General features: G+C 41.5%; 2 protein-coding genes across 10 annotated transcripts in view; one reads left to right on the top strand and one right to left on the bottom strand.

Annotated features, from left to right (window-relative positions):
• The window catches only part of Rcbtb2 (RCC1 and BTB domain containing protein 2), a 42,399-nt gene extending 28,184 nt beyond the window's left edge, over positions 1-14,215 (top strand). For all 8 annotated transcript variants that reach the window (XM_052190963.1, XM_052190968.1, XM_052190965.1 and 5 more), the window contains 6 exons: positions 136-278; positions 4,133-4,323; positions 4,804-4,930; positions 6,881-7,020; positions 8,266-8,396; positions 12,701-14,215. In XM_052190963.1, the coding sequence (XP_052046923.1) occupies positions 136-278; positions 4,133-4,323; positions 4,804-4,930; positions 6,881-7,020; positions 8,266-8,396; positions 12,701-12,841 (873 nt within the window). In that variant the 3' untranslated portion in view covers positions 12,842-14,215. The remainder of the gene's footprint in view (positions 1-135; positions 279-4,132; positions 4,324-4,803; positions 4,931-6,880; positions 7,021-8,265; positions 8,397-12,700) is intronic.
• A 2,391-nt stretch (positions 14,216-16,606) lies between these two features.
• The window catches only part of Rb1 (RB transcriptional corepressor 1), a 134,002-nt gene continuing 124,769 nt past the window's right edge, over positions 16,607-25,839 (bottom strand). Inside the window, exons 24-28 of one of the 2 annotated variants that reach the window (XM_052190961.1) lie at positions 24,097-24,127; positions 20,484-20,626; positions 19,640-19,689; positions 19,503-19,512; positions 16,607-18,396 (exon numbers count right to left, since the gene is read on the bottom strand). In XM_052190961.1, coding sequence (XP_052046921.1) covers positions 18,348-18,396; positions 19,503-19,512; positions 19,640-19,689; positions 20,484-20,626; positions 24,097-24,127 — 283 coding nt within the window. In that variant the 3' untranslated portion in view covers positions 16,607-18,347. The remainder of the gene's footprint in view (positions 18,397-19,502; positions 19,513-19,639; positions 19,690-20,483; positions 20,627-24,096; positions 24,128-25,839) is intronic. The other variant, XM_052190960.1, reaches the window with a different exon arrangement.

Raw genomic sequence — 25,839 nt, 5'->3', positions numbered from 1 at the left:
GTGTGCTGGTTAACGTGGGCAGACTGCCTGCTCTCGGTTGTCAGTTCAGTTCTTACGCTACTGTTGAGCAGTAGATGCTGAATCATTTTCTGTTGCTTGCAGACCTGAGATTTGGTTGTTTTTTTGTCCTTACAGGTTGCCTGTGGCTACGCACACACATTAGTTCTAACAGATGAAGGTCAAATATATGCTTGGGGCGCAAATTCTTACGGCCAGTTGGGCACTGGCAATAAAAGTAACCAGTCCTATCCTACCCCTGTTGTTGTGGAGAAGGACAGGTAATGTGCACATTCCAAATCACCTCAGTGGTCTCTAGTAATTAAACAGCTCTTAGAATTCATAGTATAGAACTGTGGAAAATTCCTCTTATTATTAGGCTTGTCTTTAACCAGATTGTTCATTCCTTTTTGGTGGCTTGTCACTAGGTGGTGTGGCCTGTTGCCCAGCAGTGGCTCATGCCTTTAATCCCAGCACTTGGGAGGCAGATGCGGGTGGATCTCTGAGTTTGAGGCCAGCCTGTCTACAGAGTGAGTTCCAGGCCAGGCAGGGCTCCACAGACCCTCCTACTGTCAGCTCCCTATATGTTATCTATACCCCAGTGCTGCTCCATGCAAACTACAATGACTGAACTCTCAGTCGCAACTCTGTGTGTGCCTGTCTTCTAAGTGCTCTCTCCCCTTGTTTTTTATTTTTATCTTTAAAGAGTAGCTGGTGCGGTTTGGCATCTGCCTTCTATAGCTTGGGAAAAAGATGGTGCTTTGTGGGGAGCTAATCTCCTAGCTAGTTATAAAAGCTGCCAGTTGGGAGGCAGGGTGATTTCGTTATTTGAGCTTCCAAACTATCGCCGTGCAGAGGAGTGAAGTGTTGGAAAATGAGGACCCAGTTGTATGCACTGAAGTAATTTCCAAACGATCTAATGCTTTAGAAAGTTTCTGGCTTCTTGGGCAGTCACATAACTGTCCTTCCTTCTATCATCTGACTCAGTGCTATGGCACATAATCATTACACTACTCCTTTAATCCAGTGATGCTGTCATTGTTGAAATTAATGTGCCCTTCCTATTTTTATCCCACATAGTATTTATTTTTTATTTTTTATTTAAAATAAATGACTCTGTGGATAATAGAGTACTGGCACTTATGCACTTCTTTCATCTTTTTTCCATTGGGATTCTTAATAAATTGTCATTTTTATTTTCATGCTGTAAACATGGTCACTTTTATATAACCTATATAGATCTGTAAAAAGGATCATTTTAAGCTAAGAGTTTAAAAATGGACCCTCAGCTCCTTAGATGGGGAACAGGAGAAAGATTGGAGGCCGAAACTGATACATAAATGCCTATAGCTCTATCAGTTGCTAAACAGGTAAAGTATCCAAAGAGATCAGTTAGAACAGAAGAGAAGGCTTAAGGTCATAACCATAACAATGCCTTAGACTGCCAGTCAGCCAGTAGACACCTAGTGCCCAGCCTGAGCAGTGGTGCTATAGGTCACACAGAGGCAGCAAGAACAGAAAGGTGACTCGCCTGCCCGCCTGCCCGGGCATTTCCCCATGTGCTTCTGCACTCACCTTAGCATCTCATCGACTGGCTTGGACTGCCCTGCTTTCTCTGATGAAGAATGAGACCACATCTTCCCACTGGTCCACTCTGGAACAGACTGTGGGCCACTAAAGTGGGGGGGAGACCAGGAAGCAGAGAAGCACGAAGGGAAGTGGTGGGGTGACGGCTCTGAGCGCCAACCTGCCCGCCCGCCGGCCTGCGCCTGGTACCCTTGACTGAAACCCTGGGGTGTCTCCCGTGCACTTGCTGGTGCCCACACGAGTGCTGCCTGGTGATGCAGGATGGATATTCTGGAAGGATCGTCCTGCTCTCCTTAGTTTCCCGGCCTTGTCATTCTGAGCTTGCACAGAGTCAGGTCTCAGGTGCAGGCGTGTTGTGTGGCAAGAAAGAAATGTACAATCTGCTCGGACTTGTTCCATGCCTCCCTGCCCTTCCCGCAGCTAAGGCTCATTTATGGGTCATGACTTTCTTCTTATTCTTCTGGGGCTCCATCCAGGGAAGCCTAATTAGGAAGGGATTGTATTTTGGGTGGGGCAGGGGTGAGTCTACCCTTTGTTAGTGTCTGTTCAGAGGGAAAGAAAAATAAAATTTATGTACATTGGATTCTCTGCTCAACCAAAGGAAAAGGTTTTAAAAAGTTTGGCACATGTGTTAAGTTTATTCCATAAAGGCATAGTATAATTAATTATAATGTAAAATTAGCCAAGCCCACCAACCCAAGTGGATGACTCAAATACAATCTCTACATAAGAAGCATTTCTCTTAAAGCTGTGCAGTGATAAGTTAACTAAACTGCCAGAGCTTTGCCCTGATCAATGAGACTAAGAGTCAAAATGGAATCTCTTATGCTAAATTTACAGGCATGGATCTGAAAACAAGTCACTTATCCAACCTAAGGGATCCGGATTAGTACAACAGCCACATTTCCCAAACAGTCCCATTGAAATCGCGTGACATTGAAGTTCCCCATTTTAATCCTTACACAGAAAGGGTCACTCAGCGGGTCACTCATTTCCCTGCGGTTTTGTTGAACCGACTGGACGTCTCTGTTTCTGCTTATTTCTTTCGTTCCTTCTGTTTACACCCACCCTCCTTTGGCATAGCCCACAGGCACACTTTATCTTGTGAAATGAGATTGCCCAATTGCAGAAGGGAAGAGAGAGGGAAGTAAGTTCTGATTTGGCCCTTCTGTGTCAACCACAGTGGAGAGGCCCCACTGTGCTGATGGCTGCACCAGACCTCATGTGCCCAGCGCATGTGGGGATCCATTCAGGTTATCTCATCCTCTTAGCATGCAGTCCCAGGGCTGATCTCTGAAATTAAAACAAATAAACAAACAACAACAAAAAACTATTGAGTTCATTGTACAGAGCAGAAGCCGGGCGACTTTCCAGCCCTCTCCTTTTGATGTTAGCTTGGTTTTGGTGACAGGGACAAGCCCAAGGCAGTTTTCCTGCTGAGTTTACTGCTTATGAAAACAAAAGTCAAAACAAAGTCAAATTTTCTGAGTGCATTATTCTTTATAAGACCTACATAGTTGAGAAAAAAATTATAAATTTCATCAAGAACATATAAAACACTGGCAAGGGGCATGGTGACATTTGACCCCAGTTTGATTACTTTTAATCTATCTTTTTTGACTTTTAACTGAAGCACATGCCAGATAAGACTCCGAGATAGTAGCACTTGCAAGATGCATTGCAAAATAAATAAGTAAATTAAAAAATAAAAATAAAAAACCACAAAAAAAACAACAAAAAACCCACAAACGGGACTGGAGAGATGGCTCAGTGGTTAAGAGCACTGACTGCTCTTCCAAAGGTTCTGAGTTCAAATCCCAGCAACCACATGGTGGCTCACGACCATCTGTAATGAGATCTGACACCCTCTTCTGATGTGTGTCTGAAAACAGCTACAGTGTACTTACATACAATAAATAAATAAATCTTAAAAAAAAAAACAACCCACAAACACAGTGAGTTCAACCTTATCCCCTCAACCCTCAGCAACTAACAAAGTTCAGCAGCTGGGGACAGTGGAGTACTTGTATAGGGATAAAAGGCACACAAATTAGTTAGTTCAGTCGGTCTGCACTCTGAAGAACAGCTCCACGATGTGGATCACCACATCATTTATTTATGTTTATTTTTTTTATTTTTTGAACCCCGTCCCATTATTTTTTTATTTTTTGAACCCCATCCCACCTTGAGATTTTCTTCATTGACCCAGGTTAGATGATCCAATTCTTTGTTATCTAGTTAGTAATGCTTTTAAAGATTAAACGTTGCATTTTAAACTCAAAATAAGATGGCGTATATTTTTAAGGCCTATTGGTAATCAGTAGATCCTCATGTTATAAATGCCACAAAAGTATGGCTCCAGAATTTGGTGGGTGAAAGTTAGGAAGCGAGGTGTCCAGGTCTTGCCTTGTTCTTTCTGTTCTTGCCCCCAGCCCCACTCCTGTCAGCTAGTTAGTTGGCACAGTCTGAGTCAAGTACACCTGGGGAAGGAGAGGCCAGCTCCTGTCCTCCTGTAATGTGTCTCTGTGGTGTTTGCTTGTGAATTTAGAATCATAGAGATTGCAGCCTGTCACTCTGCCCACACATCTGCTGCCAAGAGCCAGGGAGGGCACGTGTACATGTGGGGCCAGTGCCGGGGCCAGTCAGTGATCCTGCCACACCTCACCCACTTCTGCTGCACTGATGATGTGTTTGCCTGCTTCGCCACCCCGGCTGTCACCTGGCGCCTTCTCTCTGTGGGTAAGCTTGCCCTTGCCCACTTGGGAAGGTTCTGAGAATGAGGAAGAGGACTGGGGTGTTCTTGCCATGTGACCTTAGGACTTCTTTGGGTACAGGATCTAATGAACTTCTTTCTGGGGGCCCTGGGGGAAGGGAACTAAAACTACTGGGAACCAACACCAATACTAATTAGAAGTAATTTGATTTGATTGCTTTTTAACTGAAAACCATGTCTTTTATTTTTATCTAGAAACAGTCTAGACATTCAGACATCTTAAATCTAATTCAGTTAGTGAAATAGTTGGAAACATTTTTGGTTTTGGCAAATTTACAATGACTGTTCAAAGATGTGACTCCATACCCAGAGGTGAAAACCTGTGTAGCTGTCCGTTGTTTGGGGGAGTCAGCATTCCCCGAATGCCCAGCGAGTAGGGGCCTCCTCCTTGCCTTCATGTTCAACTGTGTGTCTGAACCTAGAAGCACTGTGTTGCTTTCCCTTAGAACCCGACGACCACCTCACTGTGGCGGAGTCTCTGAAGAGGGAATTTGACAACCCTGACACTGCAGACCTCAAGTTTCTGGTTGATGGAAAATACATCTATGCTCACAAAGTCCTACTCAAAATTAGGTAAGAGTGGGCCTCTGTGGGCAATGGTGCCTAATGATCCCCAGGCCCCAGGTGCTGGGTAGGCAGACAGAACTGTTGTGGGTGTGTGTCACACTAAATAAATGTTTAAAATAATTAGTAAGAGCTCATCTCTTTTGAAGAGTGAACTTAATTCATTTATCAATCACTTTAGGTATCCAAGGGAACTGTGCCAGACACTTGAGTAATTAAGAGGCAGCTCTGATGAGGCTGCTTGTGTCCTCAGAGCACACAGTGTCAGTGGGGTGGGGGCAGGGGCAGGGGCAGTGACACAAGACGTGGAAATAAGGTGGACCACGAGTACTGGGTTTGTTCAGGGAATAAGCCATGGAAGCTCTGGCTGTAGCTGGTTGCTGAGTGTATTTTGTCCTTGGAACAGGGCCAAATGCTCTGATTTACTTTACTGCCTGGGGCCGAATACAACCCTGCAGATGACAGCCCTGAATACAGACATGCTGGAGAAAAAAAATGCTGTGGTGGGGCAAGATTTTCCAGACCAAGGAGACCTGGGTGATGCCAACACAAACATGTTTTAAATCACATTTATTACAGTTACATTTATAAATGTAAATAAACTGCATTATTCATCTGGCAGTGAATGATAACGCACCTCACTTTTGTTCCGTGTGCAGTCTGCCTTCAGAGAGAAAGCTCTGCCCTTCATTAATGATCCCATGTCCCATATTGAGCAGCCACTGATTTTTTTTCCTGTCAAACACACTAAGCATTTTCTAGAAGTTCATAGATATGAAATCTCTTTGTTCCTGCCTGCCTTTTCCCTCCTAGCATAATGATTTGGGATTGTGTTGCCACTGTGTGAAAGATATTGAAATCTTCTTTCAGTGACTAAGAAACCCACTATGGTATTTCAGTTCCAGGTTCCCATTCTGTAAGGTCACATAGTGCCACGTGGTTCACTCTCATCAGAGGAAGTGGGGCTTAGTTAACTGTGACAGAGCACAATACACACTCTGCCTAAGCTGTGGCAACTTACTTCATCATAGTGGTATGGTGTTCTCTGTGGCTGGGAGGAGAGCCAGGCCTACACTTGAGCTTGTGGTGGTTCGTGGCACTCTTCGACTTTCTGAGGCATGCCACGTAGCATTCTCTGAGTCTGCCCATGTCCCAGTCTTCCCCTTTGTCTACCACACTGACCGGGCTTAACTCGATGATTTCTGTAAGTAAGCCTGTCTTCCTTCACATAAGCACACACTGTCAGTTACTAGGGTTAGATCGTCACACAGAAACTTTTAGGGACACAATTCAGACAGAATGGAATAAAGAAACCTAATTATTCAGTTATAAAACAATGCTGATCAGTGAAGGTAGTATGAGGAGGAGGCCAGAGGTCCTTCCATGTCTCCCTCATTCCAGTTGTACAGTCACCCCCCTGTGCTGCCCACAGCAACAGCAGGCTGCATTAGCAGTCTTGTTGATTAAGCAATTGAAAAGCAAGGAGCCAAGGCAAAGAAGGCTTTTGGCAGTGCTCTGTGCCTTTATGAAAATGCCTGAGGTAATTAGCTGACACAGAGGCGATTTGCTTACTCAGTGCTCGGTGTAGCTGAACTGTAACTCCAGCTTGAAAGCCTATGCTGGCTTGAGGTTGATTCGGAGGTTTTGTTTTGCTCCTGAGAGGCAGCATGTCATGGTGGCAAGTGCCCACTGGAACCGCCCTGCTACTGTCACAAGCCAGGGGTCAAATGGAGCTTGGTCTCCACAAGTCCTATTCAGTGCATTGCCTCGGTGATAGACACTAAGTCCCCTTCTCTAGCCCTACCTCTTAAAGGTTCTATCACCTCCTATTATTACTACCCAGGAACCAAGCTTGACAGACGAGCAAACAGTAAGGTATGCAACTTCAAAAGAAAGTCCTCAGGGAGCCCTTTGACTCCAGTCCAGAATCTGGGCTATGATCTTTCTTTCTTCTTTCAGGTGTGAACATTTCCGTTCTTCACTAGAAGACAGTGAAGACGATATTGTAGAAATGAGTGAGTTTTCGTATCCTGTGTTCCGAGCTTTCCTGGAATATCTATACACAGATAACATCAGCCTATCTCCTGAGGAGGCAGTAGGTAATCATCACAGACTTTACCAAGAACTTGGCAAATGTTGAGTAATTAGGAAGGTGACTTCTTTCCAGGCCAGGAGGCAGACACTGCGGCACTTGCGGGAGCTCCTTCCAGCGCTGTTGAACCTGAGCTTTTCTTTTTTTGGTACTTGGATGCAACACTTGGCTTTTCTCAGACTCTGCCACTGAGCTACACCCTCACGCCCAGAACCTAAACTTCCCTTGTCTCTACTGCATATGAAGGTGGAGTGGGTGGGTCCAGCAAGAGGTCACTAGAACGCTGATCACCACCGGGGCATCACAGGCAAGCATAGCAGGAAGGGCAGACAGCAAAGCTTGTCTGTGAAGAGGGCCCTGGAAGATCCCTTCATCAGTGCCCCAGAGTAGATCAAGGCCGCGTCTGCTACACATCGGTTATGAAAGTGGGCATTTAGGTGGCTCAGTTAAACATTTCACAATCTGAAATCTAGATCTTTTTTTTTTTTTTTCATTTAATCAAGGAGTAAGAATGTGAGGGTTGAACACCAGGTCATTCTCAGGGAAAATTGCCCAACCAAGAGAACAAAAGAAGAGTCACTAAAGAGAAAAGAAATATTAGCAAGTAACAGAGTGCTTAGGGTCAGAGCATGTCCCCACAGTAAACTCTGGGTGAGTGCTGAATAAGAGGAATCCAGATCAGTCTTTGAATTTGGTATGGTAAAGCCCATTTATGCGAGGGAGGACTCACATGGCGCAGCTTCAGACAGTGGGAAGTGAAAAGGACAGCTAATGGGAATGCGCTCTAACAGACTGCTCTCCACGAGTGTTGCTGAAGAGGAGCAGAAAGATGGGTTGGAGGACTGGGAGGCAGATGTGCCTATGAAAGGGGATTCCTTTGTGTTATTTGGTGCTGGAATTGAGTGTAGGCCTTGGGCCTGCTAAGCTTGTGCACTGAGTCACTGACCCACTGGCAACCCAGTCACTCCTCTGCTTTCTTTTTAATTCTATGACAACATGTGTACTGGTGGGCATGGCCTAAGAGATGATTCTGCTAACTCAGAGGGTAATTCAGAGAAACACAAACCTATTTCATTCCTAGGACAGATTATTCAAGCCATTCTGATGATAAGTCCTAGCCTTTGTCAGTGTCAGTTCAGCGGCCTTCTCAGCGATGGCGGCATTAGTGCTGCAGAGCTTGATGTACTTGATAACAGCCATTCCCAGCCCTCTGAGCACAGGCACACCCACAATAAATTCTTCTCTCCATCAGGATTGCTAGATCTGGCTACATTTTACAGTGAGACTCGGCTGAAAAAGCTCTGTCAACAAACTATCAAGCAAGGAATCTGTGAGGAGAATGCCATCGCTCTGCTCTCTGCTGCTGTCAAGTACGATGCTCAGGTAAGAAAAGCATCTTCCAGTGAGCCACTAAAAGTAGCATGTAGGTAGATGAAAATGGAACATGCAGAAATAAACTAAGTCCTAGAGAAATCATGTGACTATAATGGCATCAAATGTGCCTCAGGAACGTTAGAGGAAGATGCTGTAAACAGGGCTGATAAACCTAATTTCCAATGATTAAAATCTTTATACATCAAGTGTGAAATGACTCACAGATAAAGGAGCTTGCTGCCAAGCCTCACAGTGTGAGTTCAGGACCCACATATAGAAAGAGAGAACTGTTTCCAAGCTGTCCCCGGATCCTCATACATGTGCTGTGACATGTACCATGTACAAATACACACACATAAATACACAAGTAAATGACAGATTGAGAGATGTTTTCATAACTTACAATAAAGCAAGTTATTCATAGTAAAAAAAAATGAAAAGAAAATATAGGCAGTTTGACTGGAAAAAAATGAACCAAAGAACAAATGGAAAATATAATAAATATACATGAAAGATCCTGGAGATGACTCTGTCATTAAAGATCCTATACTTGCATGGGGAGATTAGACATGGTTTGGATTTCCTCCTCTGCTTTCTTCTTGAACTTTCTACAGTGGCTGTGTATTGTCAAGATAAAGAAAGGAAAGAAACTTATTTTAGAGCTCAATCTGTAGGAAGCAGGAGTAGCCTCTTGGAGTCCATTTCCTCTCGGTATAAGGATATCCTCCCCATTGACTTTGTAGAGCGAGCGAGCGAGGGGAGACTGGTAAAGGCAGAATGCCCTTTTCCTTTTTGGTAAACAGTAAAGTGCTTATGCAGGGAATTCTAAGTCTGAGGGAGGAAACGATGCACGGAGCAGGCTTATGACTGTCTTGTTTCATAGGGCCTGGCTGCTCCCAGCACCCCAGGTCAGAGCTCAATCCTCCTTCCTTTACTTTCTATTAAAAACTTTGTTTTGTGGCTCTATACGTTGAATTTTAAAGCTTTGCACTAGCCAGGCAAGAACTGACCCCAGCTCTCTCCTGTTTGAGGCAGATCTCACTACTAGTCCAGGTTTAATCTTGAACCCTTTGGAGACCAAACAGGTTTCCAACTTACCATTTTCTTGCCCTCCGTCTTGAAGAATAGGCCTGAGCCACTAGGCCTAACTTGTATATATTTTTAAATACTTGAGGTTTCACTTTTCATTCAATATTTGAACAAAACCAAAAATCCATGCAACTGTATCCACATGGAGTAGGTCGGTAGTAGGGAATGTCCAATGAGGAGGCTGTGTCCACCAGTAAGTGGTAAGAGTAGCCTCACCCAAGTTGTCGGCTACTGGAATGGTGAAAAATACTTGGATTTTAACTATACTTGATGTCTTGGATGTGGGATGGGGACAAGGAAGGACAGTTTAAGATTCATGTCAAAAATTTTGGGCTGAGTAACTGAAAAGATGAATTGTCTTACTATGTGATGGAATATGACAAGGAACATGAAGTTGGCTAGGGTGGCTAAGAGCAGCATTTTAGGAGAAACACTAGGAATCTGGTCTCAAGGATCTAAGAAGCATCTAGAAAAGACATCCAGTGAGCCCTTCTGCAGTGCAGAGAGAAGTGTCCTAAGAGCTGTAAGCCATGTTACAAAACAAACAGAAGTGAAAATTCATTCAATAAGGGGACGCTAGCAAAGGACACTATAAAAGTACTATGGGAAAGCCATTTTTAATGGTGAGTGAAAAGTGAGATTTCAAATATTTAGAAATACACAATTCAGGACAGGTGTTTCAGGAGGTAATAAACATCCTTAAATGCACTGAAGCCCTAGTGAGCCAAGCCCCGTGCTCTGATCCAGTGTGAAGGCTACATTGTGGCAGCCCTGCAGGAAGGGAAGCCTTAGAGAACAGAAGCAGAGGAACCTACAACTGGGGGAGCCAGAAACAGCTTTTCCTGGTAATTTCACTTACAGATTTAATGGGAAACAGATTGAAGGGTCGGCTGAGATAAATCAATGCATGTTCGTGTAAAAAGGAGAACAGCTTGAAAAACAAGCTGACAGGACAGTTGCTAGAGCAGGCCCTCAAATAGGTGGGGCAGTGTGGCCTAGTGGTAGAGTGAGGAGGTAGGCCTTATATTAATCAAGGACCATTTACTCAGATACCAAAGAGGAATGTCCACAGGTTTGTAGCAAGAGGCAGGAAAAGTGAGGGGAAGGGCTTTATGGAGCCTCTTCTGGGTAAAGCAGGGAGTCCCATTCATTCGCTTAGTCTGAGTAAGCAGAAGTATTGGATGAAGTATGGCCATGGTCCTGAAGCTTGACCAGGGAACCGTGGCATCTGTATTTGCCTGACAGAACTACAAGCTCTTATTAAAATGTGGCTGTGTAAAATAATAGCATTTAAGTAGAGAAAGTGTTTGAAAAATAATAAAGAACTTATCTTATACAGACAGTGTTGTGATCATAAAAAGATAAAGAGGTTTAGAGAATATAGTATACAGCGGTGTGGGGGAAGGGGTGCCCCAGTGGGCCCATGCCCAGGCATCCCTTCCCCCCCCCCCCCAGGGACCAGACACACACCAACATAGTATAGAATAGAGTTTATTCAGGGCACATAGGATGGGAGTTAAGGGGGTAGTGAAGGCAGAGAAAGGCAGAGAGAGGGAGAGAGTAGAGAAGTGGAGGCTGGCAATGACCACGTGGGGGGGGGGGAAGGAGAGCAAGAGGGAGAGAGGCTGAGAGTGAGAGAGGTCAGAGTAAAAGGGGGGTAAGAGAGCAAGAGGGAGAGGAGGGGCCGAGCAGCCCTTTTTATAGTGGGCCAGGCTCACCTGGCTGTTGCTAGGTAATGGTGGGGAGGGGCATCCTGGCTGTTGCCAGGAAATTGTGGGGTGGAGCTTAGACAGAATCCTAACATACAGAATTCTCTGATAGGTCAGTTCTACTCTATATCAATTTATTTAATCCCAGGAACTCCTTCTGAATCCCATTTTTAGAATAATTATGGGAAATTCCCAGTCCAAAAACCAAAGGAAGATAGACCTAAGTGGTAGTTTCTTAGGGACATTTTGGATTCCCGGACATTGGCAACTATCCTGACTCTGTCTGGATCTCTAAGACACTGAAATGCTCAGCTGCCCACCTCCATAGCATCAGTACTTGTGTAGGGAGGCATCCATCCATCGTTCTGTAGGACTCAGCCTAAGAGGTGCCACTCTGTCATGTATGCTTTCCTATGCTATCTGCTACTGAGTGACTCTAAGTATGTTTGGCATTTATCCAGACAGCACATTCTTGTTGTCATGTAGGGACACGACTATTCCATTTTGTCCTCAAGAGCTCCGGTGGTACAGAAATGTCCCACCGCCTCTGAGATTCCAGCAGCCTGCCAGTCTGTTATGGGATGGCATGATCAGGTTTTCCTTCCTTTCCTTCAAATGGGTTCTCACATGAGTTTGTATGCATGTTAGCATGGCTGTTTATTTTTCTACATTCATCTTCAGCATTTGCCAGAGTTGACATGTATTTAAAGAAAAGACTATCATAGGCAATGGACATATGTAATTTCTTGGGAACTGATGGAAGCTTTGTATTTTATAAATAGATCCAACAACAGAAACAGAACCGTAAACTTTGAATATGAACAGGTGGTTCCCTTGTGCTAAGTCAGATCATACCTGGGTGTAGAACTTCCTTAGAAAACCTACTCTGCCCAAGGATTGAGTCCATTCCTCAGCACTGATTTTATATAAATACATGTATTTGGATTGATACATGTGTAATCCTATAAAAATTATCTTGGCTCTGGAGACTGAACCCAGAAGCTCATCTGTGCTAAGCACACCATCTTCTGCTTAGTTACTCCTGGTTAAGATTATCAAGGGGAGGTGAATCCCACCCATTGTCCTGCAGAGAAAAATAAGGATATTAATGACCCAGGCTTGCTGGCATTAGCAGTTGTTTTAATCTCTCCCCTTTTGTCTACAAACTCTTCACAGGCAGAAGCATTTTAAAACACACAGGGGAGCACAGTACTTTGAGCAGGTACTGAAAGAAAAAGAAAGGATGACTGGAAAGGTGCTGAAGGATGCTCTATGCTCAGGTTCCTCCTTGAAAAACTAGAAGAAAAGACTAGGCGTTTGGCCTGGCTGCACTGCACTCTTCTGTTAGTTACACTTTCAAAAACAAGGACTAATTGTAATTAATAATTGCTATAGCTGTATCGCGCAGCTAACATTCCCTCCTGGCCATCTGATCTTTTTTCTGAGAGGAATTCTCTTGCTTTGTTGGGTTGCACTGGGAATACAAATTCATGAAGCTGTTGTTGTTGTTCCTAGGATTTGGAAGAGTTTTGCTTCAGGTTTTGCATCAACCATCTGACTGTAGTAACACAAACGTCAGGTTTTGCAGAAATGGATCATGATCTTCTGAAGAACTTCATCAGCAAAGCCAGCAGAGTTGGAGCCTTTAAGAACTGATCCTGAATGTGGAAAGAATGCTTAAACCTTCCCATTTCACCCCCGCAAAGATAAATAAATAAGCAAATAAATAATAATTACAAAAAAAAAAGCCATTGACAAACAACTTCTCTGTAATTAACAGTGTTGATAAGAACTGTATCTGGCCAGATTCTTGTGTTCTGTCAAAAGGCTGCAGTCCATTCGTTCTCTCCATCTGCCTACCCCAAGGTTTGAAGTAATAGGCACTGAGTGCTTCAGTGGATATGACACGACACACCACGCAGAAGCTGAAAGTGTACCAGCGGCACTCTACTGGGGAGTTTTCCTCTCCCAGACGTGTCAACTGTAAAGAGTGGTGGGGTGGGTAGGAACCATGTTCACCTCCCTCTCTGACCAGGGATTTGTCTGTTATGAGCTTATACAAGTCTCATACATGCTGTCAGTCTCTGATTTCATAGCTCCATGGTTTTTGTGTGCTTTTTTGTTTTTGTTGTTATTTTGGTTGGCTGGTTGTCTTTTAGGAAAGTTGGGAGGTTTTGGAAGAGGTCAAGGTAGAGAAAGAATATAATGAAGATATATGAAAAGTAAAAAGGTATTACCTAAAAAAATGAAAATTATAGTTACCATTTCTTCCTTTGAGTCACCTATGGTGGAGATCTTTGGGGCATTGATAGTTTGCTAATCTGGAGAAATCGTCCAATATTCAACTGGCTGATACAGTTATACAAAGAATGCTGTCATGCCCACATTTTTAGCCTCTAACACTGCCTTATATATATAAGGCACTCAGCTAAGTCACTGTCCATCTTAAGGGTGTACTGAGAAGAGCTAGAAGGTTAGGAAAGGAATAAACAAAATTAGAAGTCTGTAATTACTGATGTTCATATTCTTTTAGTTTGTAGTTCTGAGAAATAGTAGCTAATTTAGAGCATTATTAACATTCATAAAATGCCTTAGCAACTAAGTTGTCAAAGGTCCAAGGGCTACTTTTAATTTTCTACTTTCCACATTAACTTCTCATAATGGCATTGTTGAAAATGAAACATTAACTTTGAATGTTACTTCTGGAATTCTATGCCTTATGTATTTGCATAAAGCCCTTTGCTTTTCTTTTTATTAAGGAGGGTCTGATTATAGGTTTTTCTTGTAGCTAGCTTTTATGCCACTATAAAATAAAAAGGAACTAACACATTTCATGGGTAGCATTGTGATAGAGAAAGTCTGAGTTTTTAGACCAAAACAAGCCACTGTGTAGCAAAATTGAACAAGATGTAGCACTGGATTCCTCCAAGTGCCTTACAATCTGATATTATGTAAAGGAAATCTTTTTGAAAATAGAAGTCTTATTCTCATGTATAATTATTTGATAATAAAAAAACTTGATAGAACAAACTGCCTTCTTAAATTGTGAATAACAAAATCGAAGTATCAAACTTTTGTCTCATAGATAGATAAAAATCCCTTTTATGGTCTGTACTTATTAAAAGCAGATGTCTTATACTAAAGTTGACCCTAAAATATAAATGGTTCCTAATTTTTTAAAAACAAGTTATTTGTTTTATTGCCTTGATGTTTATTGGTAAAATTATTGTATTAGAGTTCTCTATAGTCACTGAACTTAGGAATGGATCAATCTCTCCCTCCCTCTCCCATTCTCTCCATAGATGTGGATGGATAGATTGATTGATTTGACTGATTGAACTGGAAACTTAAGGGTTCTTTGGAAAGTCAGTCGGAAGGTATTCTGTTGGAGCAGACTTGTAAAGGAACATTTAGCTGAAGTGGACACCAGTGATTAAGAAAACATCTGACAGAGTAACCTCTAGGCTAATCTTAGGTATTTTCTCAGTTTCAAGTCCCTCTTCAGAAGGGAACTCAAACTTGTATCAGGTTGATATAAAACCAGGATAGTTACTTGTTTTAAAGCCATAAAAATTTTGCAGTTTTATAATTCTACATAAAAACTGAGATGCTATACTTTCCTCTGTCCTCTGCCTCACTAACATGTGTTACCCTGACATGTTCAGCACCTTCTCCTGAGTAGTACACACTTGTTCCAGTTGATGAAAACCATCACCCAACTTTATCCCATGAGTGCCAGTTTGTATGTTTCCCTCTTGGTACTGTACCTTCTGTGGGTTTAGACAAATACACTGGCTCATCTCCATTGTTCCAGTATCACACTGAAAAGCTGTGGTCTACCTATCCATTTTCCTCCTTCCTCAACCCTTGGCAACCACTGGTCTTTTTAAAATTTATGTGTAGAAATATTTTTCCTGTGTAACTGTATGTGCTATGTGTATGTGCCTATTACCTGCAGAGGGAAGAAGATAGGGCTGGAGCCCCTGGAACTAGAGTTCTGGATGGATGTGAACGATACGAGTGCAGGGAGTTGAACACAGGTCCCCCACAAGAGCAACAAGTCCTCTTGGCTGCTGAGCCCTCTCCAACCCTCACTGTTCTTTTTCTGTCTTCAGTTTTATCTTTTCCAAAACACCACTGAAGTCTTGGCATGCAGATTCTTCACAGTAGCTTCTTTTATGTAGTGATAGATTCTAAAGATTGCTTCATTCTCTTTCCATGACTTAATAGTTTTTTTCAGTGCTGAATAATAGTTCTACTCTCTGAATTTACAAGTTTATCCATTAACTTATTTAAAGGTATCTTGGTTGCTTCCAGGGTTTGTCAATTGTGAGGAAGTGGTCAAATAATTGTACAGGTTTTATGTAGACACATTCTCAGTTCCTTTTAGTAAACAAATCACAAGGCACATGACTGTGTGTTCTTAGGGTAAGGTTGTGTTTAGTTTCGTAAAACACTGCTGAGAAGTCTTCCCACTAGTGATGAAGGAGAGTTCTGTTGTCCCCAGCCTTTGGTAGTGAAGGCAGTCCAAATTCTAACCATTCTAGCTGGTGTGTAGCGCTGCTGTTGACTTCCTGTGCATCCCCTAGATTGTGTATGATGTGCACTGTCACTGCATGCACTTATTTGACATCTCCTTCTCTGGTGATCTATCTGGGCAGGCCTTTGGATCATTTTTAAATTAACCTGTTATTTTGTTGAACTTTATATTTGCTGTTCTTTGTATATTTTAGGTTAACAGACCTTTCTCAGATATATATTTTGTTAACATTTCCCCACTCTATCTCCTCTCCACCTCTTTAAAACTTTTATGTTTGACATCTGTGTAACCCAGGCTGGCTTTCTACACATACCCTCCTGCCTCCGCTGCTGTGGTTCCAAGTATTTGCACCACAGTGTGGTCCTGTCTTATCTTCTGTCTTCTTATCCTTGTCTGGCAGAGGATCCATAGATATCTCTTGTTCTGAAGCTCAGTCCATGTCTAAAGCCAACAAGTCCTCACTATCTCACTACTGTATATGAGTCTCTTCTCATTTATTTTCATGTTTGGTTAGATTTGCTGTTTATCAAAAAAAGTATTCTTCAAATGTGGGAAGGTTCTGTAGCCAGCAGCTGGCCACAAGGTACCCACCTCCTGTCCCATCTCAGTCTTCCTCATGCCCTACTGTGTGAGTTGCTTTTGAATTTTCAGTCTCCTTTTTCCTGTTTCTGACAGGGTCTCACAAAGCATACAGCCTTTAAAGCAAATTCATTTCATAAAAAAGAAGGCAAAAGGGAACAGAATTAATATATATTACTATATAATACATACCATATATATGCATAAAAGCACATTTCTATAAATCTGAGGGTCATCAGAATGGATAAGCTGTGAGGAAAAAGCTTGGATACAGAAAACACTTAGACACCGCATCACACCAGTAAGGCTCTTAACAACTAGTTTATTTTAAAATAGACGAACTATTATAGAAAATAGGAACATAGCAATTTGAATGTATAGTTTTAACCAGTACAAAACAAAACCAATAGTGCAGTATCTGCAGCTTTAAGAAATCTCAATGCAGGATCTCTGAAAATTCCTATGATTCTGTCACTAATTCTAACATGAAGTTACTAGCAAAAGACCTAGAAGTGTGGAAAGCCCTTGACCTAAAACCTAACTAATCTGTGTGATGATCATGCAAAACTTAATGAAGAAATGGAAGAAGCTGTCTATTGCTTTTGTTATCAAGATCAAACTAGTAAAACTGAAACTAAATTGAGGACAAAACAGAAATTCGTTTTCTAACAAGACCAGATTTCTTTTCAAAAAGTATGGAGTTTAGAAAAAGTGATTTTCTTAAATGCTAGCTGATGCAACCTTAAATATCACCTATTTTAAATTATACCATCTCTAAATAAGTTAATCCCACAAGATAATTTAAATACACCTTTAGGTGGAGGGGCGAAGGGAGTGCCTCTTTTTTCAATGCAGCTATTTTAATCTGAAGCTTCTGCACAGCGGGACTAGAAATGGCGTGGCTTTGAAGAAGCCAGTGTTATTAGACCAGATTGGCTTAAAAAATGGATACCTGCCAGTTCAAAAGACCCTGGAAGACAGATCATTCCAGAGAGAACAGAAACCTTCCCAGATGAAGAAGAGCAGAGTAAACTGCTGAGATGTAATTAGACACTGCTATGAGAAAATACACTGAAGGCTCCTATAATTAACAGTCTGCTTGTAGAACATAATTTGTATCTTGATTCTTCAGGACCTAGAAACATTAGAAAGTGCACTTGGGTTGTACTGTACTAGGGTCCTCTGAAGCACAGTTGTGGCCAGACTTGACTTTCAAGTACTACATGGGTACTTATAAATTCAGTGATCTGAATGATTAAAAGGAAAAAAAAAACCTGGAGTATTATCAATAGTCTTCAGTTTAAAGTATGAGTTGGATGAATAAAAGAATTGGTTCTTAGTGGGTCTGAGGTATGAAATCTGTGTCAGTAGTAAGACAGTATCATAGGTTTATACTTTTTTTGCTTGTATTTCAAAGGTAAAGTATGTGAAACAAACACACGGCACATTAGATTCTAATATTAAAATAAGTCCAATATGTAGAAATCAGTACTTTTCCCTAGTTTGTAACAATCTGTTTCAGTAGAATATTCAAGATAATTTGGTTGAATGTGGACAGTCAATCAACTTGCATTTGGAAGACAAGACACATTTTCTAAGGGTATTCACGTTAAATTAAAAAAAATACATATAAATTAATAAAACCAAGAGCAAACATCACACATGTGCCACGAGGAAAGGCAAAGTAGTCAGCCAGACGTAAGGGAGTTGTGAGGACCCCCTCCAGAGGCAGCCTCACTTCTGAGGGCAGCAGGCTCATGTTGAAAATGCAAACAATCTGCTTTCATATTTTAAATGGCATGATCTGCACAAGATTCTCAATCTTGTGTACTATCAATTCTATACCATTGATTACAACATTGAAGTGGCTTACGAATCACCCACACAAATATTCAGCTTGTACCTGCACATTTTATATCTATAACTTTGGCAGACCCTGGGAACCACAGTCACATCCATGAAATGAGTCAGGTTCCCCAGGGTCTACAGTGTCCGGGGTCCTGAGAGCCTCACTTTTCCTCCTTGTTTGAGATATCCATGCTATCATTCATCTTCTGCCTTTGCATTCGTGTTCGAGTAGAAGCTGGAAAAGCAACAGGGACTATTAATAGTGCCAAGAGGATGCTGGGTAAGTGGGCCAGGGGTGACCTACCATGTCTGCCACGCTCAGCTTTTTGGTCTGTACATGGGGTCTTATTAGGTGGGATGGGGGGCACACAAAACTTTAAAAGATAAAATAGAAATGTATTAATTCATATAACTAGTATTTTAAGTGGCTAGCATATTTAATTTTGGTTCAAACTACACACTTAAGGGAGAAGGGCTTTAAAAAGTAGTCAGCAGAAGTCTAGTTCTGTAGTGTTCTTTCTGTGGCAGTCGCCACGCATGTCCGGGGGCTGCCTGTATGTCCTCATCGTCCTCTCCAGCACTGCCTCCTACGAGCTCCTAAATACTGCCACTCGTTCTCAGTCCCTCTCTTTGCCTGGACTTGCAGCAGCTACACTTACTACTACAGTTGTGTGCCCAAGACAACCAAAACACTTGGCAAAGACCGCTTCCTTCCATCTACTCAATTTTTATGGTCTCATAATAGCTTAGAGTGAAATTTATTTTGTCATAATATTCTAAAAATAACATTCACTTTCTTGATTTATTGTATATGTACAGTCTCTGCTGCAGTGCAGAGAATGTAACTCAAGTCCTTGTGGACACTAGGCAGCAAACTCTCTGCTACTCAGTGACAACCCCTCACCCCACCATTCCAAATTGCTGTCACACTGACAGACCTGATCTTAATTTCCAAAAACTAACTTCCAGTAATAAAAACCTCTGTTTGAAACTGTCTGCAAGCCAGGAGATTAAGGAAGTTTAACAAGCCCCCGGTGGTCTGTGCGTGCTCCATGGGAAGCCCTAAAGTTGTCTGCATGCCACCTGCTCTGACTGGACTCAGTGGATATGGAAAAGGAAGAGGAGATAAAACTATGAGGGCAGCTGGGGAGGAGCCTGGGATAGTGGGCAGACAGGCAGTGAGGGGAGGGCATCATCAGATCATATTGCATACATGTATTTCAAAAAGTAATATTTTAAAGTACAGATCAACATCAGTTTAATACTATTCAAAGTTTAAGACTATTCAAAGACCTGCACTTTGTAAAATACTCTCAGTCTGCCAATGTGAGAGGTAAATTGTATACTCCTGGGTGAACTACTTTTTAAATGCATAAATAACTGCCACTTGAAGGAATAATGTGTGGATTCCTTCAGAGTAAAAAGGCTTTCTTCAGTGAGATCAACTGCGCCTTCCCTGTTTGCAAAGTAAGACAGTGAGAACTTACTCATTTCTGCCAGTTTCTGCTGGAATTTGGACTCCGCCGGGAGATGTTTACTGTAGATGGGGGGAAAAACACATTTCAAAAGCATGCATGCAACTTCCTAGTAACTCTGTTGCTTTCAATGACATTTTATGCTATTATTTTGGTTTAATTTCAAAAGCTTCTTAAGTAATCTAAAAAAAGATGCTACAAATTTATGATCTTATACATTTTTAGTGGGGCTTTTTTTTTTTTTGTTTGCTTGTTTTGTTTTATTGAGACAGGGTTTCTCTGTGTAGCCCTGGCTGTCCTGAAACTCACTCTGTAGACCAGGCTGGCCTCGAACCCAGAAATCCGCCTGCCTCTGCCTCCCAAGTGCTGGGACTAAAGGTGTGCACCATTACCGCCCGGCTTTTAGTGGTTCCTATAAAGCACAATTTAGTATTTTTTAAGAGTAAGAATTTTTTTAATTTAATGTTAAAACTAACAAATTTGTATTAATAGCTGTGTAAGTCCAAGTTTAGACTTCTAATATGGAAGTTGCCGTGAATTTATAGATGGCAGATTTGCATGGTGCTTTCCACTGTACCAATTTACACTTAGTATGTTGTTTTCTCTCGTTTATTCCAGACAAGTTCTCACTTTGTAGCTAGCTCTGGCTGCCTTTGACCTCCCAAGAGATCAGCGTCCTCTGCCTCCCAAGTGTTGGGATTAAAGGCATGGGCCACTTTGGTTCAAATCTATTCTCTAAGTTGTTCTCACAAAGTGGAAAACTAGCAGTCCAGGGCCTGAGGGGACTCGGGACAGTGCTGGCACTGGCTCTGTGCTCTGCTTGACTACCTGGAGCAAGCATCTCCATGGCTCCTACCTCCCATCTGCTTCATCGGATCCATCGATGTCAAAGCGCAGCTTTTTCAGTGGTTTGGGGGGGTTGCCACCTTCAGCGCTTCTTTTGAGCACTCTGTCACTATTACACACCATCTGGTTTATTTTCTGGAACTTCTCGGATGTCTATGAATTAAAGTTCTTATTTTAAACCATTTAAACCATTAAATAGCAACATTTTGAAGTTAACACTGCAAATTTTATTTTGAGAAATACCAAAAGTTAGGCAGAATAATCTCTTTATTTTAATTCTCTGCCTTACTGGAGTAAGTGACAGGTTTTAAAACAATTAGCATAACAATGGCCATTCTGCCTTCATTAAAAGCCCACTCCTCCTGAACCCTCCCATCTTTCCAAAACAGCTCTGATTCTCGGTCATCCCTGTGCTGTCAAGCACTGGCTAAGCTTATGGTCTTGCTGGGACTCAACACATGAAACTAGGACTTTTTCATAGTAAAGGTAGATCATATTTCTAGAACTGAAATTAAAAAAAAAAAACTTTTTAAAAAAGTTTTGATTTAGAGGATTACATAGCAAGAGGGAAGGCCAGAAAGAGCTGCGATTTACATCCTGAGAGGTGTGCTGAGATGTGAGATGTTGCTATATTACAACCATCACTGATAATAGCATATGTTGAACTGTTGCTAATTTATAAAGGTCTTTTACTTGAATATTTAAAGACTTCACAATTTTAGTTCAGGCAGTATTACTAAGACAAGGGACCTTGGTAAGACATGCCAGAACAGGCACACCACCTGATCTCACACAGCAGAGAAGTATGTGGAAACAATGTCTCTTAGCTTCCATTTCAAGACTGTCCCAGGCATGCATATTACGTGTTACTTAAGCCAACAAATGAAGTCAGACTTTCAGATAGAGGTTAAATATGATCTGATTGGTGCATCAGATAGGATCAGCTTCATTTAATGGAAATATATTTAGAGTACATATTCAACATGACAGAAACTAAGCCCATTATTATATCAATAAGTGGCCTTATTAATATGTGGATGAATAGATATTTTCTCCATTGCTTTACAGGCTGTAGTAAGCAAAAAGTTTGATGGCCTGTTAGGCATCTGCCTTACTTGAGATGTGTCTGCATGATTCCACAGCTCCTTTGTGAAGCTCAGCCCATCTTGAATCAGCTCTAGCCCATCTTGAATCAGATGTCACAGTGCTGAGTATTTGTAAAATGAACTTTTATATTTTATTTACCATACAAACTTCAACCAACTGCTAGAGCAGTGGTTTTCAACCTGTGGGTCAAGACCCCTTTGGTAAACCTCTATCTCCAAAATTATTTATTACAATTCATAACAGTGTCAAAATTACAATATGATATAGCCACAAAAATACTGTTATGGTTGGGGTCACCATACCAGGAGGAACTGTGGTAAAGGGTTGTGGTACTAAGAGGGTTCAGAACCACTAGAGTGTGTGTTCAGGTATGCACACAGCTGTTCGTTCTTTCTCCTCTCTTCCTCTGTTTCCCTTTTCTTCCTCTCTTTTGTTTTCCCCTAAAACAACATTTATGCTATATAGCCCATGCTGGCCTACAAATCACCATGTAGCCCAGGCTTGCCACAAACTCTTTTTGACTCTTTTTTCTCTTTTTGAAACTAGATGTTGTTCATACAATACATTTTGATTACAGTTCCCCTCTCCCAGCTCCTGAGATTCCCTCCATTTTCTCTCCATTGAAATGTATACCCTTTCTGTTTCTTGTTAGAAAACAAACAGGCATCTAAAGAATAATAATAAATAAAATGAAACAAACTAAAATATGACAGAACAAATAAACAGAAGGAAAAGAGCCAGAGAAAAAGCACGAGGTGGACACACAGATGCAGGGACACACGTTAAAACCAAAAGCTGTAACATATACACAAAGAAAGAAACAGCCCTATGGGTTCCTTCCAAAGGAACTTCCAAAGATGCCACTGAGTTTATTTTGTGTAAAGTATCTACTACTGGGCATGGGACCTGCCCTTAAGTGTAGTTTGTATCCTCAGAGAGACTCCATTAGAGAGAACTGATTTTTCAAGTAATCACAAATTCTTGATCCTTGTGCCTCAGTCTCCTGAGATTGCAGATATAAACCACTGTACTTGGCTAATCATGAAACCAATTATTAAAAAACAAAACTGTATTTATTACTGTTATATGTGTGTGGAGGATGTGTGCGAATGTAAGCATGTGTACCGTGGTGCGCAGGCCAACGTAAGAGGACAAACTTTAGGAGTCAGTTTTCTCCTGCCACCTTTCATGTGGGTTCTCAGGATCAAACTCAGGCCACCGGGCTTATGCAGAGAGTGCCTTTACCCTGTGCTCCATTACACTATCTCAGTTCTTTATTGATCAGAGAAAGACTAGTCCCGAGAGGAAGCAGAAGGGCATGGGAGGTGGGGGTGAGTAAGTCCATGGAGAGTGTTAGAGCGCAGGGTATGTGGAGGGAGGCCATGCCAGAGCCATGCAGCTGAGGCTGTGCTGCTGCAGTTCAGAGCTCCTCAGTTCAAACCAGAAGTTACTGGTCTTCAAAACTTTTGTAAACATTTATATGAGATTATAGACATACATGTGGTATCTTAGAAAGATATGTGGCCTTTGTCTTCTGCTCCTGCTCCTAAAACCCTTGGAACTTCCCAAAGGATAAGGAAGATAGGGCCACCTTTTATTCTAACAAAGTGACTCCTGATAGGCCCTTAGATAGTATCAATATGGGGCCAGAAAGACAAGTCCTGGTTAGAAGCTGGGAATTTCCAACCACAGTTCTTAACCTTCAGCATGGGGAAGATAGATAGACATTTAATTAATCAACTATTTGTACAAAATACAATCCTTTAGTATTAGTCTTAGGAGAGCTCTGGAGTTGCTGACTCCACAGGAATAGGTTAGAAACCCCAGTGGACATCACCCTACGTGTGCTCATCTGAATCTTTTGTAATAAACTGCTACAGCCAGTGAGTAAACCATTTCCCAGACTTTTGCGAACTTAGCAAATGGTCAAACTGGAAAGGAAGGATATTACAGGGATTCCCTGACTGTTGGCCAGTTTGGCTAAGAAATTGGTATAACCCAGGAACTTGCCACTTATGACTGGTACCTGGGAGACGTTAATGACCTGAGCCCTGGAACCTGTGGGATCCAAAGACTACTGGGTAATCAATCAAATTGAACTGAACTGCATGACACCAGCTATGCTTTAGGAGTACTGTGTGTATAAAAAAAACACTTTATATGAGCATATAAGTGACTATTTACATGTATATTACATAATCTCAGAGAAATGTTTAGAAAAAACTTGGAGGTTTCACAATTTTGAATATTATTAAAAGTTAAATTTTATATTATTCAAATACTGATTTGAAAATAAACCTGAGACGGCCTAAAGGACCTATCTAGGCAATATCACTTGAACTACAAAAATCTTTTTTCTTTTTTAGTTGCAATATAAGTCACTGATGTCCACACAAGATGTTCAACAACAGAAGACTAAATAAAGGGTGATGCAGGGGCACATAACTCTTGCATCTAGTCTAGTATATTTCATATAACATTCCACGATACCATTGTTCATATAAAGAAATACTCACCCCAAATGATTCACCAATTGAGACCAAGATTCTGTCAAGTTAAGATAAAATGTGAGTTAGTTGTGAGAACTAGACACAGACTGTGCAGATGTGCCGAGATAGACACAGGTACATCACTCTCAACCACCACAAACCAAAGGCTCCCTGTTCCTTCAACCACTGACACCGGACATCATCAGGGGATTGTTATACTAGTGCTAGTGGGATTAAGATGCAACTAGTAACCACTGACACCGGACATCATCAGGGGACTGTTGTACTAGTGCTAGTGGGATTAAGATGCAACCAGTAAGTAGCCTGTTGTTTGTTTTGGTGTGAAAAACAAACCCAAAGCCTCAAATACACTAGTCATGCATTCTATTACTGAGCTACAACCCCAGCTCTCTATTGAGCTATGGAGAATCCCAGTTCTCTGCAACAAGAACTCTGTGTTTGCAGAGCATAATTCTGCCATGACCTACAGTTAAAGAGGATTTTTAGAAAAGTTTAAGATGTTTACTTAGTTCTTCATACATTAACAAAGGTAATTTCATCCTAATTTAAGTTACATTTGATACAAACTTACAGGTCAATAAATAAAATTTAAAAGACCAGTACTGGTGATGGCTTAGCAGGTAAAGCACTGTGGCTGTGCCTGACAACTTGGGTTCAGTCCCTGAAACTCATGGCAGGGGAGAATGACTCCAGCAAGTTGTGCTCTAACCCCACACGTTCACAGTAGCGTGCATGGCCCCATGTAGATAAAATAAATGTAAAACAAAACAACAATAAAAAAAGGTCTGGTGAGATGGCTCAGCAAATATAGACAACTGCTACACACACCTGACAACCTGGGTTCCATCACCGAAACCCACATAAAGCTGTACAGAGAAAACAGATTCTACAAAGCGGTTTTCTGACCTTCTCATGTGTGCCATGCATTCGAGCCCTGCTCACCCCATTAAATATAATTTTACAATGTATGCTTATAAAGTAAGAACCAGATTTTAATTATTGGTATATAGTAAATGCTATTTGTTATGTATCCTATAATCAGAGATACTTATTCCATTTGTCTTCATTTCAACCATATTCTGGGGACTGAAACTAGGGCCTTTTTTATGTTAAACTAGAGCTCTATCACAAACCTTTGACCGTTTAGTTTAAGGCAGGGTCTCACTGAGTTGGCCTCACTGAGTTGGCCTTGAGTTCATGATTCTCTGGCTTTAGCCTCCTAAGCAGCTGAGATTACAGGTCTGTGTTACCAGACTTAGTTATATTAGTCTTAGTAATAATTTATATTTTTGATAAGGTAAAAAAGCATTTCTATATGTAACTCAATAAAGTTGTAGCTATGTAGATTTTACTGTCCTCCATTTCTTTAGTAAGTGACATCCTTCCATGCATATTTGATTAACCAGAATACCTAAGCATGCTGCATGAACAAAACACTGCAGCTCTCTGAAGCCTCATCAATGATGTGCAGTTAGGATGTTTATGATGACCTTTTTCCCTGGCTGAAATGAGCACCAGTGCATGCTGACTTGTTATCTCATCCCTGTACCTGGGAGACTCAAACAGTGAATGTGAAGCTACCCTGGGCTACATATTGAAAGATATACTTTCAAAGGGGGAAAAAAATTAAGAACAGCAATTGGGGGAGGTAGGAACTGGGAAGAGGGGAGGGTAGCAATTGGGATATAAAGTGAATAAATTAATAAATTAATGGGAAAACTGAATAGCAATACAGAACTGATTTTGATT

Source organism: Apodemus sylvaticus, chromosome 8 (genome assembly GCF_947179515.1).
Source record: "Apodemus sylvaticus chromosome 8, mApoSyl1.1, whole genome shotgun sequence".
Lineage (NCBI taxonomy): Eukaryota > Metazoa > Chordata > Mammalia > Rodentia > Muridae > Apodemus > Apodemus sylvaticus.
This window is presented reverse-complemented; position numbering and strand designations above follow the sequence as displayed.